Genomic DNA, 18,976 nt, shown 5'->3' with positions numbered 1-18,976 from the left:
GAGTTTACTCAAGATTTTTCCCAAGTTTTAAAATACTTTTGACGAAATTTCACAAAAGTTCATGTAAATACACGAACAATTTTTGTGATTTTTGCTGCATGTCCCATCTGTCACACATCGATTTGACATTTGACGCACACCGGCTGGCAACCGTACGTAAACAATAAATACATAACAGAGCAACTCTGCATTTGTACCGCACCAATTTGTGAATCTTTTGCCATGAATAAACTCGTCGGCACATTTCTTCGCACGGTTGCACTGCGCCGCACGCTATCCGGGGGACAATCGTTTCACGTGCTCAACCGACAGTACAGCTACAAGAGTGACCTGGCGCTGGAAACCATCTACCCGAACAGCAGCCTCCGACTGTACACACCACCACCGCCCGCAGTAAGTGTTATGGGGTGTAATGTTTAGCGAAACGAACTGATCGGTTCCATTCTATTCAGCCAAAGCCCGATGGATCGTTTAACGGATACATTCCGCTGGAAAAGCTAACCATCTCGTACAGCCGTAGCAGTGGCCCGGGAGGACAAAATGTGAACACCGTAAGCACAAAGGTGGATCTGCGATTTCACTTGGAAACAGCCACCTGGCTGCCGGAAAACACGCGCAATCGGTTAGCCCAGCTGGTAAGTGTGGATTGGTGCACCGGAAACTATCCATCTGCGCTTCATTTAACACCTTAACAACTTTGCAGCACAAGGGACGAATCACCAAAGATGGATATCTCGTAATTAAAAGCGAACTGACCCGCTCCCAGCAGATGAACACGGCGGACGCGCTGGAAAAGCTGCGCACCTTTATACGCCAGGCCGAGCGGCCGGTTTCGGTGGAACCGTCGGAAGAGACGGTGGAAAAACTGCGCCGCCGGCACGAGAAAGCTGCCCGGGAACGGTTGGCCATGAAGCGGAAGCGTTCCGAGACGAAGGCTCAGCGGCAAGCACCTTTGTAAGCGGAGGACCACCAAGGGATGTGTGTAGTAAAGTAACACGTTTGAGTTTAAATGATGTTTAATGTTTTTTATTCAATGCGATGACAATGTGGAAGGCAGCTCAAGACAGAAAATTCCAATAGCAGAAAGGAAAAAATGTTGCAATTGGATAAAGGGCTCTGACAGCTCATTTTCCAATAGGTTCTGCACGTGTGTGCCAATGTTTACGTTTTCTGACAGTCAAGTCGGCGTGTTTTTAGGTAGCTCGGAGAACGTAAACAAACGAAACAGCGGTGACCGAGGTGTACAACTCCATACAGACTCAAAATGAACAAATCTCGTGGTGGCGGTGGTGGCAGTGGTAGAGGACGCAAGAATAATCACTTTCGGAAAAACCATCGCGATCGGGAAAGTCGCCCACTGGCCGAGAAACTATCAGACTTAGCGGTGGAAAGCGATTCCACGTCCGCATCGGAAGATGAAAGCGATCAATCGGGTTCCGGGCACAGTTCGGGCGGGGAGGAAGTGGAACCGAAGAACAAGTTCGATGTGGGAAAGCCGCCCAAATTTCCCGTCGCCATGTGGGACCTAAAGCACTGCGATCCGAAAAAGTGTTCGGGCCGGAAGTTGGCCCGGCATGGGTTGATCAAAAACTTAAGGCTAGGACAAAAGTAAGTGGTCGGGGGGTCCCTGAAAGAAGCAAAGTAGAAGGAAATCAACATAATCTTCTTTTGCTACAGATTTCCCGGCCTAGTGTTAACACCCGTCGGGGTGAACTGCGTCAGCCCCCAGGATAAGGACATTATCAAATCTTCCGGCATAGCAGTCGTGGACTGTTCGTGGGCAAGACTGGACGAAACGCCGTTCAATAAGATGCGCTCACCGAATCCACGATTGCTACCGTTCCTGGTCGCGGCCAATCCGAGTAAGTTTAGCAGCAATCCTTCGTCGAGGCTGGCATTTTGAATAGAATGTTCTGTTCTATTGCAGTTAACTACGGCAAACCGTGCAAGCTGTCGTGCGTTGAAGCGATCGCAGCCTCAATGTATATTACCGGCTACAAGCAGGAAGCACTTTGGTATTTGAACAAATTTTCCTGGGGCCACTCGTTCGTCGAGCTCAACCAGGAGCTTCTCGATGCGTATGCTGGTTGCGCCAACAGTAAGGAAATACTGGAAGTGCAGAAGCAATACTTGGAAACTGCACAGGATGAGCTGCAGGGCGAACGCGACTTTCCCACTTTTGAATCAGAAGAGGAATCAGAGGGAGAGGAGGAAGAAGAGAAGGATGATGAGGAGCCGGCTAATGTAATAGAGCATGAAAAGGCGAAAAATACTGCGGAAACAGTAAAAGAAGCTACAATCACATAGGGAAATAGGTTGTAAATAAAATCTAACATCTTGTACCATTGAAATGGTTTAATAATTAACGCATTTTTAGAGTATTTTATCATTTTTTAACAACTAACAGGGTTTCTTTCCACTTTGTCTCTAGAGAAGATGGTAATTTTTCTCGTTTTTTGCAACAAAAATGTCATATTGCCATTGTTTGACATGACATTTGGCGACATCACGTCACAAACAGACGAGAATAGGTAAGCAACCCTGCATGCCGGTGTTTTGTTGACACTGGCGCTTGTCTCTGCCAGCTGATTCGTCTGCCACTTGCCCAGTGTACGTCAAGTAAAGTGTCTGCATCTACCGTCCTGTGCTCGAGCGACGACGATTCGATTTCATTCCTTCGCGTGTGTGTTACTAAAAGCCCCTACAAATGCCTGCAATGTTGCCGGAATCCGACTCGGAGGACGAGCTGCCGCCAGCATGGGAGGAGCGTGCCACTAGCGATGGTTTCGTTTACTACGTCAAGTAAGTACCGTTGCTCTTAAATGCCACCCCCTGTCCCCAGTGCTGTCCACCGTATGCTATCCGATCCCTTTTCTAGCCATCAAAGCAAAAGCACCCAGTGGACACACCCACGGACCGGGAAAATGAAGCGCGTATCCGGCGAGCTGCCGATCGGCTGGACGCGCCAAATCGAGGAGGACACCCGGAAGGTGATCTTTGTGGAGGAGAAAACGCAGCGCAAATCGTACACCGACCCGCGGCTCGCGTTTGCCGTCGAGGAAGCGCCGGAGCGGCTGAGCGAATTGCGCCAACGGTTCGACGGTGGCACGAACGCGCTGCAGGTGCTGCACGGGCGCGATCTGAACGGCAAGGTGGCGCTCATTACCGGGGCCAACACCGGCATCGGGTACGAGACGGCGCGCTCGCTCGCACTGCACGGGTGCGAGATTATCTTTGCCTGTCGCGATGAGCAGGTGACCCGGGCCGCGATCGATAAGCTGCGGGTGGAGAAGGAAGCGGCCGGCCAGCGGTGCAAGTTTGTGCCGCTGGATTTGGCCAGCCTGCGCTCCACCAAGCAAGCGGCGGAAGAGGTGAAGAAAGGGTACAAGTAAGTGTTTTTTTATAAATGAAAAGTATCCCAAACGAATTGTCCTTACATTCTCCTCTCGCGTGTTCACCTCTCCAGGCACATCGATATGCTGATACTAAACGCAGGCGTCTTCGCCCTGCCCCATTCCATCACGGAGGACGGCTTCGAGCGCACATTCCAGGTGAACCATCTGGCTCACCACTACCTGACGACGCTGCTGTCCGAGCTGTTCGATCACACGACGCGCATCGTCGTGGTGTCGTCCGAGTCGCACCGCATGGCCACACTGCCGGCCGGCGGACTGAGCGAAACCGACCTCTGCCCACCGCAGCACAAGTTCTGGAGCATGATCGCGTACAACAACTCCAAGCTGTGCAACGTCCTGTTCGCGATGGAGCTGGCTAAGGTGAGTGCCGTCTCTTCCGTTCCGCTATCTGCTGATATTTTATCTTATCTGGGTTGCTTAATGGCGACTCATCGATCGAGGTGGGTGGGGTTCTCTTTTGACGGTTTCGGGTTTCGTACCACAATCCATGTTCCCCAGGCAAGATTCGTCCGCTATCGTTGTGGATAGCCTACGTGGACGTAAGTTTGGCTGTTCCGTAGCGATCCCGGAACAAAGCCTGCTGTGATATTATTACTAAGCAACCAAAGCAATGAAAAGCCGGCCTTACTTGCTTGCTATTACAAATGGAGGCGACTGTCGTTTATTTACACTGTAACCGCGTACCGTTTACATGTTTCCTTACACTAATTAACGGAGCGAAGAAAAGGGGGGAAAAGTAGAACGAAAAACAAAGAACAATAGATAGAAAGTAACAGTTTGTATGGGTTGGGAAGGAGTAGGGGAACGGGAAGGTCCAATTCAGCCGTAGCTTCTTGCGCAAAAGGGAAAGTGGAGATTATAGTTAATCATAATAATATATGCCATATAACTGCTGCTAGCACGGGCCCGTCCCTGTTGGGGAACTTCAGCTCATCATCATCATCATCATCATCACCATCATCATCAGAGCATAAGTGCCGTCCGGCCGTCCGTTAGAGACTATTTTTGATAGCTAAAGAAACCCATTTCATATTTCATATAATGCTACATTTCGGGACCCCAAGCCGGTCGGTGTTCTCGGGGTCCTCGCACGCGTACGTAGTCTGTGGAGGTATTGTTTTTTTTTATTCTCTCTCTAGTACCACACATGACACGTGTACGCCACGGTACAACATGTTTATTAACTGCAATCTGCTGCTGCTTCACTACATCCCATCATATCGCATAATCGCACAATCGAATGCGTTTTCCCCTCCGAATTGGTACCATCTGGCATACCTATATTCCAGACGGCAGTGTGTGTGTGTGTTTGCTAGTAATAACAGTAGTAGCAGCGCGTATTGTAGTTACTTCTTGGAAGAGATGGTTTATGTATAAAGACAACCCACATGTGCCACCACCACGTGGTTGCTGGCTGTTTGCGATATGAGTGGAGCGTAGTTTCCACCGACGTACAACGAAAATCGTCCTTCAACCTCCAATTCCAAATTCGTTTTAAAACCCTAAATTATCATCTAATGTAGCTTACAAGTAGTAGTAATAGTAAGTAGTGTGTTCCTGCTGCTTATCCACCTTTTTTTTTTGTTTGCCCTTCAGCTCAATATTTGTTTGTCTATTTGTTTGTTACATTTTCCTGGCTGCGGTACTAACTAATGTGTTCCGGGGGGCATGGTTTTGACCTCTTTTCTTGAGGGGAGAGGAAGGATGCGCGCTAATGCTTAACGTCCAACGACACACCACGATCAGCGAAAGCACAATGCGCGTTTTGATATTGTAAATATTCAACAAAAAAAAAGTTATATTAACTGAAGAGTAATAATTCCCCTATTGTTGTTGTTTGCGCACATCCCCATTTTACACTGTTTTAATGTGGCTCTTGGTAAGAGGTACGATTTATATTTTTATTAGTTCATGCTTTTTCATGCATCGTACCTGAAACTGTGTCTTCTTGCTCTTTTTTGAACTGCGCCCCTCGATGCTGGGCCACAGAGGCTTACGGGAAGAACCAGGTTGCACTGTTGCATGTTTCCTGCGAGGAGCAGCACCATCCTCCTCTTCCTTTGTTTTAGTCTATATTCATCAAACACGTTGTTTCTTGTTTTCTCATGGTTTATATATAATGTATGGTTTATATTGCTAATATATATGGTGCTATTTCTGCTTTGCTTTCCCTTTTTTTTGCTCATTCATGTATATATTAATGCTGCTTTACCCAATCCGCCGTTCTGTGCTATAGTTTGTTTTTTAAACGGTTAGCTTTTTTTCTTCTTTTTTGTTTCACAGTTCACACAGTCTGCTGGGAACACTGTACTTATGGAAGCAGTTTCTGCTTTAAATGTTTCATACTGCAACCGCACCAATTGTTGCATGTTTTGGCTTAGAACCGTGTGTGTGTTTGTGTGTCGGGGGCGGGGAGATGGTAGAGAGAATCTTAAAGATATCGCCTCGCTTCTCAATTTTTAATCGGTTTTGCGTCCTAACTAATCAACTAATGTATACATATTAGTACGGCTTCTTTTTTATCGAGTATATCTCTGCTTCTTTTTTTTTTTTGTTTCGTGAAAACACTTTCTTCCTCGCGTCGTTCGACTGTCCTATTTGCGGCTGGATTTTTCTTCTTTTTTTCTTGTATGGAAGGTTATAAAAATTAATAGCGGAAGGAAAACACAATCATTTCTCTATCTCACTCCCTCACGCTCTCTTCCATCATATCATCAATATCATGTTAGCATTAGTACCAACGCGGGGTTTTTTGCGTGTCTTCTTCTTCTTCTGCTTCTTCTGTACAACCTCGCACTTTAGATAGGCAAAACCTTTACTTTAGATTTACAGGAAAAGAACAAGTGGGAAATTAACGTGAAAATAAACCCTTTTAAAAGGAGAAATAGAGGGAGACGGAAACCACAGAATTTGCAATAGTAACAGTTATAGTGTGCAGATAAAGGTTTACTAAACAGTGATCCAGCCCCCTGCATTATGTTTTGCTGCTGGTTCCCCCCCATTGAGTGCATTGAGTGCGTAGAGCGATACATTGAATTTTAATGTGTTCATCATAAAATGTGCCTACCCAAAAAAGCCAGCTCTACGAAAAGAGTTACATACACACATACATACACACACAAACAGGCTACCAGATACACACATAGGTATATCTGCTGCGGGACGAAACCTAGGCGAAGACGAAGATCTAATCTTGATCTCATCTCTCTCAGTACTAGGCCCTGTAGTAAACCCTGGTGCCCTCATGCAAATCTTCGCCCCTTTCCCTATGTCACAATGAGAAAAGGAGGCGCGACCCCCCCGATCAACCGTTTCGTGTGTTTTGAGGCGTAAGTTAAAAACCCACTGACTGCGATACCGGACCTACCGAAATTGTGTCAAAAATAAAGCGCAATTGGGATGTGGTAGTAGCGTAAACAAAACAGAGCAGCCCCACTCGCGCACCTCCATCATCTACCCTCATCTTTCGCAGCAAATTTAGCTTCTCCTCGTGATTTTCTCGATCATTTCTGCGCCAGCGCTTCACAATTTTGCAGCCGCACTCCTTGGCTGCTGTGTGTTTCTCTCCCATTCTCTCTCTCTCTGTCTCTCCACTGTTACCTCATTGCACGTGGATGATGATGGCCGGGGGGTTAGTGCTGCTGTTCGGTGTCGATCGATCATTGCTGCTGATGGTTGCCCTATCACAAGTGGCTGCTGGTTCGGCCGAGGTAATGGGGCGTTTTGGAGTTGTTGCCACCGCCGCCGCCGCCACCCTTTTTGTGGGATTGCGAACCCTTGGAACCACCTCCACCACCACCACCACCACCTCCTCGTCCACCACCACCGCTGCCGCCACTTCCGCCACTTCCACCACCACCACCACCACTACTGCCACCACCCATCGGACCGGACGCACCGAAGAAGCTTGGCGGTTGGGCAGCCGACTCGTCAATATTGAGGGACGCGAACACGTTGTTTGTTTTTCCACCCCAGCCCTGGAACATGGAGGCCGATCCGAGACGCGTTTCACCAGTCTGCGGTTTGAGTACCTGTGGGAGAGGGGACAAAAAAAATAGCAAAACGTTAAAAAAAACCCAATTCACCTCATCTCACTCTTGTCTGGATCTTCTTCTTCTTCTTCTTTGGCTCAACAACCGTTGTCGGTCAAGGCCTGCCTTTACCTCTTGTGGGTTTGGCTTTCAGTGACTAATTGATTTCCCCCCATAGCAGGATAGTCAATCCTACGTATGGCGGCACGGTCTATTTGGGGCTTGAACCCATGACGGGCATGTTGTTAAGTCGTACGAGTTGACGACTGTACTACGAGACCGGCCTTGTCTGGATCAGTGCTGCAAAATGTCACTGTCAATGTCTGACTTAAACCAAATCCATGTCAGCGTCACGTACTCGTATTATGATGATCAGAGATGACACTCTAAACGATCGGTGTTACCAATACATGCTTCGTGACATTTTTGCGACCATCGCTTGGTTACTATGTCATGATTATTTTTACTGTGATCAGTTCTACAAAATGTGATCAGTGATGACATAGTCATGACAAATTCCGGCTGAAACAAAAACAAGTCAGCGTCACGAACTCTACTGTGATGATCAGAGGTGAGACTCAAATAGTTGGTAAGTCACTTGGTTGCGAATTTTGTGTCGAGTGGTTCAAGGAAACAAAATGAACGTGCTTTCTCGCTCTGTTTGACTCGACAGACAATCAAAGCAGACAGAGCGAGAAAAAATGTCTATTTTGTTGCTCAGGACCACACGCCAAGTATACTCTAGGAATGTCGTGATTATCGCTGACAAAAAATGTCGTGAGTTTCACCTCTGACCATCTCAGTTGTTGAGCTTAGTTGGTGAGCTGATTTGAACTTCGTTTCAGACATGAGTGTTGATGACTGAAAAAGTGCTGCATGTCGTTTTCGGCATGTCATGACGCACTTTGATTGAGTATCAGCAATGAGCATCAAGCTACCAGGGATATGTTCATTGATTTCGTTTGTGAATATCTCGTGATGTTCATGACATTTTGCAGCACTGGTCTGGATCATCACCACGATATACGTACCGAAATGTTTATCTTCTTCGGATCGATCGATGGCATGGTCCAGGCATTGTTGCGCGAGTTGGCCGGCAGCATGAACCCATCCTCATCGACCATGCGCTTGTTCTTCTGTGCACTTCCGCCACCACCGCCACCGCCGCCGCCGCCACCACCACCACCTCCACGACCACCACCACCGCCGCCACCACCACCTCCACCGCCACCGCGCGGTAGCTTGTAGCTGAGCAGCCAGTTCTTGTTCTCCTCCGCCTCCACCTCGCGCTGGATCTCCTCGCGCGTTTTCGGCGCCGCCTGGGCCAGTCTCCCTCGCCACTTATCCTTGCGCAGGTCGAGCAGGTCCATGATCATGAACCGGATGCGATTGCACACCGGCTCCCCGTTCGGCAGCAGTATCTGGCGCTCCGAGATGCGCTGCAGCTTGTTGAAGCACTCCTGCAGCGTGCCGGACGAGTCCTGGGCGGTCGCCTCAATGCGCACGCCGATCGTGGTCAGCAGCTTGCACAGACACTCGAGCGACTCCTCGTCCAGCACGTCGTCCTGCAGCAGCTGCATGATGCACTTGAGCATAATGTTCGCGCTCAGCTGCTCCTGCTTGTACAGCGCACCGATGAAGCGGATCGTGCCGAGCGCTCGCCTCCGGATGCGGTTCGTCTGCTCCTCCAGCTCCATCTTCATGTCCTCGGTCTGTTCCGCGGTCTGTTCGCCCGCCTCCGTGCGCTTGTCGTTCTCCTGCTGCAGCTTCGTGTTGCGCTTGCAATCGGTGCGATGCTTCTCGAACTCCGCCTGGCACTGGGAGATGAGCACGCGCTTCAGGCTCATCACCTGCCCGGTCGCACCGCTCGGGCTAACCTTGATCTCTGTGCCGAGCTCCCGGCACAGCTGCGCGTACGTGTCGGAAAAGTTCGGCTCCATGATGGCCTTCTCGAACAGGATCTTGATGCAGTTGGTCAGCCGCTCTTCCGTGTCGATCGTGAGCGCCTTGATCTGTTCCTTCAGCACGCCAAAGTTCTCCGGCGTCAGCTTGTTGAGCGCGCTGCGGAACTCGCGCGACAGCTTCTGGGTCTTTTCCGTCTCCGGGTCGGCCGCCACCTTCGGCTGCATGAAGGACGGTTTCCACGCGTTCGAGGAGGACTTTAGCTTCACCTCCTCGCTAATGTTCAGGTTCACCTTGATCATCTGCCCGTCCGTGTCGTCCCCGCCCGCCATTGCGCCGGTGCGGGTCGACATCTCCTTCGCGGACAGCCGGCCACGGTACAGGTTGCGGTTCATGGGCGGCCGGCCACCGCCCGACGGGCTATCCATTCCGCTCCCTTCGCCCGCAGACGGCATCGGGCCGCCGAAGCCCATGCTCTTCATGAACGACGGCAGCAGCGAGTTGTCCTGTCCGCTGACGGCGCCAGCACCACCACCACCAGCGCCGCCGCCGCCACCGCGACCGCCCATGTGCCGTGCGGAGGACACGAACGTGCCCGGGCTGGACTTGAGCAGCGATTTGCAAACGTCCGGTATCGTGGTGGGCTTCTCGCGCCCAATCGCCGAATCCTTCAGCGACAGCAGCAGATCGAGCGAGTACTTCTTGCGCACACCGCTCACCGCATCCTCGTTCAGCTTCTCGGACGTGCGGCGGATGCGCTTGCCAATCGACAGCCCACCGGTCGGCGTGGTCGGAGTGGCCGGATCCGAGGCGTTATTGTTGTTCCCGGTCGCTGCAGTGCCGCCGCCACCTCCATCATTGTTGTTGAGCGCGTTGTCCGACGGTTCGGTGGTGCCCGGTTCCTCCTCCGCTTCACCATTCGCCGCCGCCGCCGGTGCGGTACCGTTTATGGACAGCTTCGTTACCGCATCCGCTACCAGGTCGATCTTGTTGTTGTTGTCCTCCTCCTGGCGCTTTTCCGCCACCGCTGATTGGGCCAGCGTGGCGACATCGCCACTGTCGGTTGCCATGCTGGAAAGGGGGTAAAGCTGCCGCTCCCTCTAGTGTTCCGTTCGTTCGCTTCCGTACACTGGATCACACCCTCCTCCAGGTTGCACAAATCGTTTCCGTAAAACGAAACGAAACTGCCTCCCGGGGCTCACGCGCGCTGTTTGTGTGTGTCGAGCAAAAGCCCTGGCAGTGTGGAAGTTGTATGTGTATGTATTTAGCGCACTATTGGACAGTCTCTATTTGGGTACGAGGAACACAGAGTTTTTCACGATTTAAGTATATGGCGAATGCGAATGCAGTTTGGCAGTGAGGATCGCGTATGTGAGTGTGATCGCGTACTTTGTTCGCGCTGCTATGCTTTAACCGTCACACTTCACAATGTTTGCTTCACAGTTTTCTCTTAAAGTACTGAACCTAGCACACTACCACCATTAGTATTTTGTGTGGATTGAAGGAACCAGCCTCGTCTTTCCGATGTGTTTGTCTAAAGAGAAAAAAAAAGAAAAACAGAAAGGAACATTATTAGCATAAATTGTTACAGTACGTTCACCAATAAACCACCTGTTGGTGGATAACGAGTTGACTGTGGCTCTTTTGGCCGCTTTGCGTACGTGCGTGCGTACATGTGTGTGTGTTATCAATATGACGTTGCGCATTTTACTGTGCGCAGCCGTTCCTTACTCTCGTAAGAAAAAAAGCAATGTTTTTTGGTGTTGTGTGAGGTCTTCTGGGGCCACCACACAGCTTCCCACACTGCTGGGACATTCTTCTTGGAACAGAGCTGATTTTGTTTCGATTAGAACATCACTGGGGGTTTCAATTGCAATAGTGTTCGCCGTTGATGATGATGATGAGAGGATATTTCTATGTCTTCCTGCCTTACAGTGATGGTTTAACACCGGCGGGGGCGACGACGACAACGAAGACGACGACAGTGTCTTTTCTTTTCTATTTTTATCATCCGTAGCGGTGTGCAGTTTACACCGTCTTACACATGATGTGTGGGTGAGAATGTGCGTTGATGGTAGTAACTTCATTTTCTACTGTTTTTCCCCTTTTATCATCATTACAGGGTTTACCAGGAGTTCTCATCGCTGTGGGACACTTTACTCTTTCTTATGTGAAATGAACTAAAAGTAATGGGAATTGGACTCTATAGCAAACTTGTTGGACAAATCCAATAGGAATTTCCGAGGCGCCTGTCTAAAAGGGTGCCATAGAGACCAATTTCCATCATATGAAGTTCACTTCCAATAAGAAAGAGTCAACGAAGTGTTCCGCAACTATGAAAACCCCTGGAAAACCCTGTAATTAAGCAGAATTAAAATACAGGTAAAATGCAACAAACTTGGGTTTTTTTATAACAACCCATCTCCCCATTAATTTAAATTGGTCGTTTTATCACAGCAAAAGGAGAATACAAAGACGGTTCTCTCCCTGTGTGTGTGTGTGTGAGGCTATGTGGCATATTCCTATCGCGAGCGAGCACACGATCGCGTGGCTGCTTTGGCTTTTCGCTTTGCTTTTGCTACAGGTGAAAGTGAAATCTCGGGTACTCGGGTTGCTGAATGCTGAAACAACCGGCTCTTGCTTGCCCCCTTCTTACCTCCATTCTCCCCCCATTGACTTAATTAGATAATTACTGTTAACACACAGTCACACCCAGAGAGGCTGCCACTTGCCCCGCGTTCAATGCAGTTTTGCTTCAACAAGACACACTGGCTGCTGGTGGGCGATGCGTTGTATGTGTTGCTACCCCCAAAAGGTTGTCCTCCTTCCGCCGGCCGTGTAGTTTTAAGCAAAACCCCTTTTACGCGACTGTTAGCACATTTCGCGTCAAGGTCGTTATGGAGACGACGAAGAGAGGTGTGTGTGTGTGTGTGTGTGCTACACAAAAAAAAAGAGGTTTGTGGACCAATTTCGGGAGAGGTGGAATGGAAACCGGACTCCAAAGCGACCTATAGCTTTACCACCACCACCACCACCACCACCACCAGGTGAATTGCGTGTGGTATTGTGTGAAAGCCCCTCTCTTGCTTGGGGTTTTCTCTCTCCTTGTCTCGCTCTTTTCCATTTGCCATTTTCTGAGCGCGCCCCAATTTGAACGAAAATTCCACACGCAGCAGTGCAACAAAGTGTGCAACAACGAGTAGGGGAGGCCGAGTGGGGGATAAAATCGAATGAAATCAAGTGAAAAAGTGCAGGCCTGTTGCTAGGTGGTGTGGGACAGCACACCATTTGGGTTGGATTTTTGCACCACCTTATGGCGGCGGCTTTTTATGCTTCTTTTGCACGCAGGTTTCGAGTGTGTGCGTGTGGGAAGAAGTTTGCACGCGTGCAAGTCTTTTTTGCATGTCCCAAGAGCAGCAGCAGCAGCTAGTGTAATGGTAGTTTAACTTCTCTCTGAGGGAAGGGAGCTTTCAGGCCACAGTGACACAACAAAGATCATGTTGCTCGATCACATCATGCTTGATCGAACGCTGTCTTGTCTCGCGGTATCAATAACTACTGCAATGGAAGATCATTCGGTTTTCACTGCAATAGTCTCGTTTTGCGCAACATAGTTGTTGGCGGGTTCGATTTCCCATGAGACCGCATTGGGGCGCAACTTTCATTCAAAAGCCGGGCCGGGCGGAAGACGGTCGGGCCCAATGCGTCCACGTGCGTGCCTGTGTGATGCGCGCAATGCAATGCCGCTGGATGCAAGATTGCGTGTGATGCATTTCACTTCTCTCCACTTCACCACTTCGCAGTAAGTTTTTCCTCTTCGCAATGCGCTTGTTGGATTAAGCCCAAGTCAGTCGGTGTAAAGTTTTCCCGTTTGCAATTTCCCCCCGCTCTCCTAAAGTGGATTGGAATTCCGTTTCTTCTGCTGCTTCTTGTGGGTAAGGAAGAGTGGTGGAGGGGGGCACACACATCAGTGTATCCGCTATCTTTTTAAACCCGTTGCAAAACCTGGTATTCAGGTGAGAGCAGTGCGGTGGTGGTGGTGATGATCGTACCGGCTTAAAACTGTAAACGTTGCTCTATTTTTTCTCTTTCAATAGGCCATAGTCGTGGGGTTTTCGGCAGTCTCTCTTTTTAAAATTCGATGGCGTGTTGGGGTAATTTTCGGCCTGCTCGTGTACATGGCTGGAATTTGAAGTCACCTGCAGGAGGATGTATTCAGGCATTAAGTCAATGCTGTTTGAAGAGACAATTCATTATTTTTTTTGTTAAATTGTATTTCAAATCAAATATGAAACAATGACATCAGCCAGTCTCATTGCATCGCTTCCTCATCGTTGTGGCTCCGATCGACAGAGAAAGCCTTTCCTTGTCGGCGGAATTGGAATTGCACTTTCCATTGGATCATCACACAGGCACACACACACACACGTGCGCATGAATTGGAAAGCTGCTGCTGTCTAAAGAAATGCCGAAGTAAAGCACCAAACACATGCAGCATTGGCGTGCAAGAAAGCAAAAGAGAGAGGGTAAATTTGTGGTTTTCTTCCGTGGTCGTTGCGACCGTTAAGAAACGACAAAGGTGTGTACCCCTTCCTCTCTCGAGTGTGTGGTACCAATAGCGAATGCAATAGACGAAGAGGAAGCGATCGTTTAGGAAACGGGGACGTCAGACAACCCCCTAGCCCTAGAGCACGACCTTCAGAGGACGAATCGATACGGCAAAGGTAAAGCACGAGACGATGCAACACGACGAACACGGCGTGTGTCTTGGTGGTGGTGGTTTGATTTTCTACGAAGAAAATAGGTGAAAAGGTTTTTTGGCCCTTTCTCGCAGCAGTCTCTCGGTTGCTCGGAATGTCTTTGTTGTAAATGCAGAATGCATTTACCGTCTAGAAAGGGGATGCATTTGCTCGGTTCGAACAAGAACGGGCACATAAAGGTGGACAATTATTGAGAGACATACTGAGAGAGATGTTCTTGTTTTTCGCCCTAGAAAAGGTCGTCCCCCGCTAGTTCGCTCGTGGCCCCTCCAAGACACAGTGTGTGTGTGTGCCCAGGGTCCTTTCCTCCAATGGGCGATGTTTACGGATGCAAAGCTGCCACACTAAACACACACACACACAGCCTCACAACATTCGTATCATTTGTGGCTCGTGTGCCCTGGGGCGGTGGTGGTGTCTAGCAGAGACATTCCCGTTATCAATTGAATGTCTTCCCGCGAACGTGTGTGCTGTGAAAACTAGCTGCCCGAAGCAAAAAGGCAGATACAGACATCCCGTTTGCTTTTTTTTCCGGAAGCTTCTTCAAAACCCGACGACAAAAATCAACAAAGCAAATGAATGGCGAATTCAGGAATTATAAGACCCGCCCAGAGACAATGCCCGTTCAATTACACACGATGGTGAAACTCGGGCTGGTGTGGGGCGCGCGACAAGCACAAACAATGGCGGGGGCCAATTTGCTCCTTTTGTTAGAGAGGGGCATCCTTTGCTAGGATGCTTTTTCCCTCGAAAACGGGTGGACAATACTCGAACACACGGAGCAGGAAGAGGAGAGACACAAAAATCCGCTACGTTGGCATGTTTCATTCATGATTCCGTTCATGGCGCTCTCGCTCTCTCTCTCATATACACGAAACAAAAAGACTCTCTTGCTTAACCCAAAACCCCGCTTCTCCGTTCTCAACACCACCCCTCGCCCGCGCGGTCATGAGGTGACACACACACATACGCACACACCCACGTGCACACACAATGCTTATGCAATTTCTATGCGCTTCCCCAAAAAAGGCGAACTACACATCGCCGCCAGCATCGTGCACACGAAGGGGAGACAACGACACGTGCACGGTTTTGTGGGTAACCCCCCGTCCCCTCTGTTACGTGCACCAACTCTCTTGCGGTAAATGACGCATCAACTTTCATAGAAGTAGAAGCAGGCTACGATATTTCGTCTTAAGTTTTGGGTCATAATTGCACTTGCAAAAGTAGTGCAATGTCATCGAAGGCAATCAAAAATGGGGAGCGCTGTGCAGTCTTATGACACACGACGGATGCATCACACACACACACACACACACACGCACACAAGCACCGAATCCCATGCGGGGATGGATGATATCGCTGCACTGCATGTTTGAGTGTGTGCGGATTCGCGGAAACGTTGTGTGCTTCTGTGTGTTTCAGTGTGTACGTGTGTTGTTGCGTTTGCGAATTTTGGTGCGATTTTTCGTCTGTGTCACCACGTCGTCTCTCACAAGGTGGTGAATGCCTTCTTGTCGCTGTGTGTGTGATGTTTTTTTTTTGCTGTGCGTCTGCTAGAGCCCGCAGAGTTTCGCACCGAAACCCGTCGTGAATGACCTAGAACGGAGCAAAAATTCCAAAGCACATGTGAGCAAGACGGCAGATACAGCCATACGCGCGCACACACATAGACACACACACACACACGCAGAACGCCTCCCGTACGGACACATCAAAGCAACCCCCATTGGGTGTAAAGGGCACGCGGGATTTCTGTTAACACGCGCGCTCACTGTTCGGTTCGACTTCGTATCGTGTCGAAATCCTGCAGTAGGCATTGTACAGTGGGAAACGAATCACGCACACGCACACACAGAAACACACACAAACAATTGTGACACGTAGCACACACGCAGAGGCAAAGCGCAGAGGCCGTGCACACACTGGCTGGGCGACGGGAATCGCCGTTTGTAATCCTTGGGCTCCCTTTTGTGTTAGAGAGAGAGTGTGTGTGTTTTTGGGACCTTTCCCGTGCGGGTTTCGCGATCCGCCGTGACTGTAAATTACACAAACACACACACACACGCACGAAAAACGTGTAAGAATACGCACACTTTTTTATAGATTACACACGGTTTCGCTACACGGAGGCGCACCACCAGCACCGAGAAGATTCACTTTTCTTTTGAGCAACACGACACACGACTCTCTACCATCACCAACACACCGACCGCTGCTGCTGCTGACGGCATTCCATTCCAACACCATTGCAGCGCACACACGCGGCGAGGTTTCGTTTTCTGATTTTTTCTTCTTCTCGCAGTCTGTGTCTCGCTGTAGTAACACGGGCCGACGACAATCACTCACCTAGTGTGTTCACGCGGGGACCGTTTTTTGGGGGATCTGTTAGAGTTCGTTGCGTAGTAGTAGCAAGACCAAGACACACTGACAACACTCCTCTGTCTGTCTAATATCCTTTGCAAGAAGAAGAAGAAGAAGCCCCCACCGATGATTGCGCACGCGGTGTTCGTTGTTTTTGCGCCCTGGTTTATCGGCCCCTCGCCTAGCCGTTTCCGTCTGTTCTTTTGTCTCCGGCTCCTGCCAGAGCTGAACAAAAACAATCTCACCTACCAGCGGGCCCTTTCATACAATGAAAGGCGGCGGCCCCCGCTCGTCAATGGCAAACAGGGGAGGAAATTACGCACACGTGCGTGGTTAAAATGACAGCTGCTATTGCTGTTGCTGCTGCTGCTCCTCCAGCAACCAACCCGTTATCCCCGTCTGTTTCTATCTCACTCTCTCCCGCCCTGCTTCACCGTTCCCTGTGCAGTGACAGTTTAGGTTAGCGTTTTCTATCCAATTTTTGCTGCTGGAGGCACTACCGGAATTTGTCACACTTTTTCAATTTCCTATCATTAAAAGTTGTTTTATATCAAATTAGTGTTGAATTTTTTAAAGTAATTTCTAACACTGAAACCACTGATTTATGAAGGGAACAAGACGAGAAGAAAAGAGATAACAAATTCCATTGCCTACTTGGCGACTGGTTAAGCACAAGCAGTGGGAGGAAAGCAATTTTGCTTTGGAAATTGTCTTCTCTCTGTTACAAAAAAATATTCCATCCACGATGGACTTTACACCCCATCGGTGCCTCGTCGACACGTCGGTGCTGGTGGAGCTTAGAGGAGGGCAGAGCGAGGGGGTTACATTACGCTCTCTTTCCGGTTTCAGACACACAGGTGAGAACGGAGCAGTGTGCGTTGCGATGACCGGGCGCAAGGCATCGCTTGCTTTTCGCAATTTCATTCGCACTCTATGAATAATCTCATTGACCACGGGACAAGTGCAAGAACCGCCCTCATGGTGTGTGCGGTGGCGTATTACCTTAAAATACGCAATCTCACTAATCTAGCAGCCAGAAGAACAGAGCTCCCCTCGAATCGGTTCTCTCTCGCTCTCTCTCTCTTTCTCTCACAGCGCTCTGCGTGAGGAAAGGTTGGCTGATGACGAGACGGCCCCAAAATGACGGGCGATAGTGGTTCACCCCGTCCGAATAAATCCGTCACCCGTCGACGTTCCGGGTGGGGGACAACGAGACAGCTCCTCTCCCGCTCCTGCGGCCCCTACACGCCACACATAATTGCCTGCGCACAGCAGACAGCAACCCTTCTTGCCTCTCTTCCCTTTGCTCCTAGTCTTTCTTTTTGTGAGCCACGGTGTCTCTCACGCACGCATGTGAACCCGAGCGCACACACACACACGCATGGGCACACGCACGCACCGATGGTGAGATTTATTTCTATTACCTTGCACAGAAAACAGCACACGAACAGAGCTCTGGAGCACACGACGACTGCGGCACTGTCTCTTTCTCTCTCACTCTCTTGGTTCTTGGGACAGATGGTGGAGGCTTTTGTGTCGCTTTCTGTTCGTCGTTTTTCTGTTGTGATGAGGTTCAAACTGGCGCTCGCTGGTGGACTGTTCCGCAAACCGGGACGCACGCAATGTAGAGTTCACCGATTGTAGAGATTTTGAGGCTCCTGTACTGCACCACACCGTGTAACGTGGTGCAGATTTCAAAAGGATTGCAAAATGGATCCACTGCTGTCAGTTTGCGTGTGGCAGCTGTCATCAGGTTGGATCGCGGTGCGCACGGGCGGGCGGGTTGGATCGAGCCGGTGTGTCAGCCGCCATCTTGAACGGGTGATTGGAATGTCTACGGGTGAAATTCGCACGAGAGTGAAAATAATATTCTGTGAGATGGGGATTAAAATTTCGTGAGAATCATTCAAAAAGATTTGCTCTTATAAAAAAAAACCTTTTATTTCTCATTTCAGCGCTGGAAATCTAGAGGCATCGCGGTGTTTGTGCTCCATCCGGGGAATATGGTTTCGTCGGCCCTGTCTCGAAACTGGTGGTTCTATCGCTTTCTATTTGGGCTGGTTCGTCCGTTTACAAAATCGCTGGTAAGAAACGATTCCCATCTCAACCGTTTATCGATAACCATTTCAATAATCTGGTACCATTTGTTTTAGCAACAAGCGGCCAGTACCACTGTTTACTGTGCAACAGCGTACGAGTTGACCGGCTTGACTGCACTGTACTTCAACAACTGCTACGTCTGTGACCCGTCCGGGGCATCCAGGAACGAGCAGCTGCAGCAAAGCCTGTGGGAGCTTAGCGAGAAAATGGTCCAGCGTGTGATGGGTGAGCCGGGCGCCCAATAAGGCAAAGCAAGGTAAAAATAGTAAATGATTTTACTACTGCTGACGACTTCCGAAAAATACATCCTTCTTTATTGATGTGCAACAAGACGAGCTGATTTGAATTTACCCACCTGTACTAACAACGATGACATAACACGTGTTGTGTAGTTTGAAGAAAA

At 49.5% G+C, this 18,976-nt stretch overlaps 4 protein-coding genes across 6 annotated transcripts; 3 read left to right on the top strand and 1 right to left on the bottom strand.

Annotated features, from left to right (window-relative positions):
* The first annotated feature begins 144 nt into the window (after positions 1-144).
* Positions 145-1,010, top strand: LOC120959916 (peptidyl-tRNA hydrolase ICT1, mitochondrial). Its single transcript, XM_040383683.2, has 3 exons — positions 145-393; positions 453-635; positions 704-1,010. Exons 1-3 carry the CDS (start codon positions 223-225, stop codon positions 956-958), a joined length of 609 nt encoding a protein of 202 aa, XP_040239617.2. The 5' UTR covers positions 145-222; the 3' UTR covers positions 959-1,010.
* A 147-nt stretch (positions 1,011-1,157) lies between these two features.
* On the top strand, positions 1,158-2,366 carry LOC120959913 (18S rRNA aminocarboxypropyltransferase). Its single transcript, XM_040383679.2, has 3 exons — positions 1,158-1,608; positions 1,678-1,862; positions 1,928-2,366. Exons 1-3 carry the CDS (start codon positions 1,265-1,267, stop codon positions 2,305-2,307), a joined length of 909 nt encoding a protein of 302 aa, XP_040239613.2. The 5' UTR covers positions 1,158-1,264; the 3' UTR covers positions 2,308-2,366.
* Positions 2,367-2,582: 216 nt separating this feature from the next.
* On the top strand, positions 2,583-18,905 carry LOC120959910 (WW domain-containing oxidoreductase). Its single transcript, XM_040383673.2, has 5 exons — positions 2,583-2,802; positions 2,879-3,388; positions 3,467-3,776; positions 18,429-18,557; positions 18,627-18,905. Exons 1-5 carry the CDS (start codon positions 2,708-2,710, stop codon positions 18,816-18,818), a joined length of 1,236 nt encoding a protein of 411 aa, XP_040239607.2. The 5' UTR covers positions 2,583-2,707; the 3' UTR covers positions 18,819-18,905.
* On the bottom strand, positions 4,045-18,210 carry LOC120959905 (eukaryotic translation initiation factor 4 gamma 3-like). Of its 3 annotated transcripts, none has more exons than XM_040383662.2 (3): positions 17,898-18,210; positions 8,479-10,883; positions 4,045-7,447 (listed from the first exon to the last, which is right to left on the bottom strand). In XM_040383662.2, the coding sequence occupies exons 2-3, from the start codon at positions 10,417-10,419 to the stop codon at positions 7,100-7,102; spliced, it is 2,289 nt and encodes a 762-aa protein (XP_040239596.2). In that variant the 5' UTR covers positions 10,420-10,883; positions 17,898-18,210; the 3' UTR covers positions 4,045-7,099. The 3 variants fall into 3 exon arrangements, with proteins under 3 accessions (XP_040239596.2, XP_040239597.2, XP_040239599.2); XM_040383663.2 differs by lacking the exon at positions 17,898-18,210 and adding an exon at positions 16,459-16,591; XM_040383665.2 differs by lacking the exon at positions 17,898-18,210 and adding an exon at positions 16,225-16,401.
* Positions 18,906-18,976: the final 71 nt, after the last annotated feature.

Source organism: Anopheles coluzzii, chromosome 3, assembly GCF_943734685.1.
Source record: "Anopheles coluzzii chromosome 3, AcolN3, whole genome shotgun sequence".
Lineage (NCBI taxonomy): Eukaryota > Metazoa > Arthropoda > Insecta > Diptera > Culicidae > Anopheles > Anopheles coluzzii.
Note: the sequence above shows the minus strand (reverse complement) of the source record. Positions and strands in the feature narration are given on the sequence as shown.

What these genes read in the sequence shown, in the direction of transcription:
- LOC120959910 (XM_040383673.2), top strand. Translation starts at nt 2,708, where the DNA reads ATGCCTGCAATGTTGCCGGAATCCGACTCGGAGGACGAGCTGCCGCCA. An exon ending in GGTTTCGTTTACTACGTCAA is followed by an intron (nt 2,803 to 2,878) that starts GTAAGTACCGTT and finishes TCCCTTTTCTAG; the next exon opens with CCATCAAAGCAAAAGCACCC. An exon ending in GTCCGTTTACAAAATCGCTG is followed by an intron (nt 18,558 to 18,626) that starts GTAAGAAACGAT and finishes CATTTGTTTTAG; the next exon opens with CAACAAGCGGCCAGTACCAC.
- LOC120959913 (XM_040383679.2), top strand. Translation starts at nt 1,265, where the DNA reads ATGAACAAATCTCGTGGTGGCGGTGGTGGCAGTGGTAGAGGACGCAAG. An exon ending in AACTTAAGGCTAGGACAAAA is followed by an intron (nt 1,609 to 1,677) that starts GTAAGTGGTCGG and finishes CTTTTGCTACAG; the next exon opens with ATTTCCCGGCCTAGTGTTAA. An exon ending in CCTGGTCGCGGCCAATCCGA is followed by an intron (nt 1,863 to 1,927) that starts GTAAGTTTAGCA and finishes GTTCTATTGCAG; the next exon opens with TTAACTACGGCAAACCGTGC.
- LOC120959905 (XM_040383662.2), bottom strand. Translation starts at nt 10,419, where the DNA reads ATGGCAACCGACAGTGGCGATGTCGCCACGCTGGCCCAATCAGCGGTG. An exon ending in CGAAGAAGATAAACATTTCG is followed by an intron (nt 7,448 to 8,478) that starts GTACGTATATCG and finishes CCTCTCCCACAG; the next exon opens with GTACTCAAACCGCAGACTGG.
- LOC120959916 (XM_040383683.2), top strand. Translation starts at nt 223, where the DNA reads ATGAATAAACTCGTCGGCACATTTCTTCGCACGGTTGCACTGCGCCGC. An exon ending in ACACACCACCACCGCCCGCA is followed by an intron (nt 394 to 452) that starts GTAAGTGTTATG and finishes CATTCTATTCAG; the next exon opens with CCAAAGCCCGATGGATCGTT. An exon ending in GCAATCGGTTAGCCCAGCTG is followed by an intron (nt 636 to 703) that starts GTAAGTGTGGAT and finishes ACAACTTTGCAG; the next exon opens with CACAAGGGACGAATCACCAA.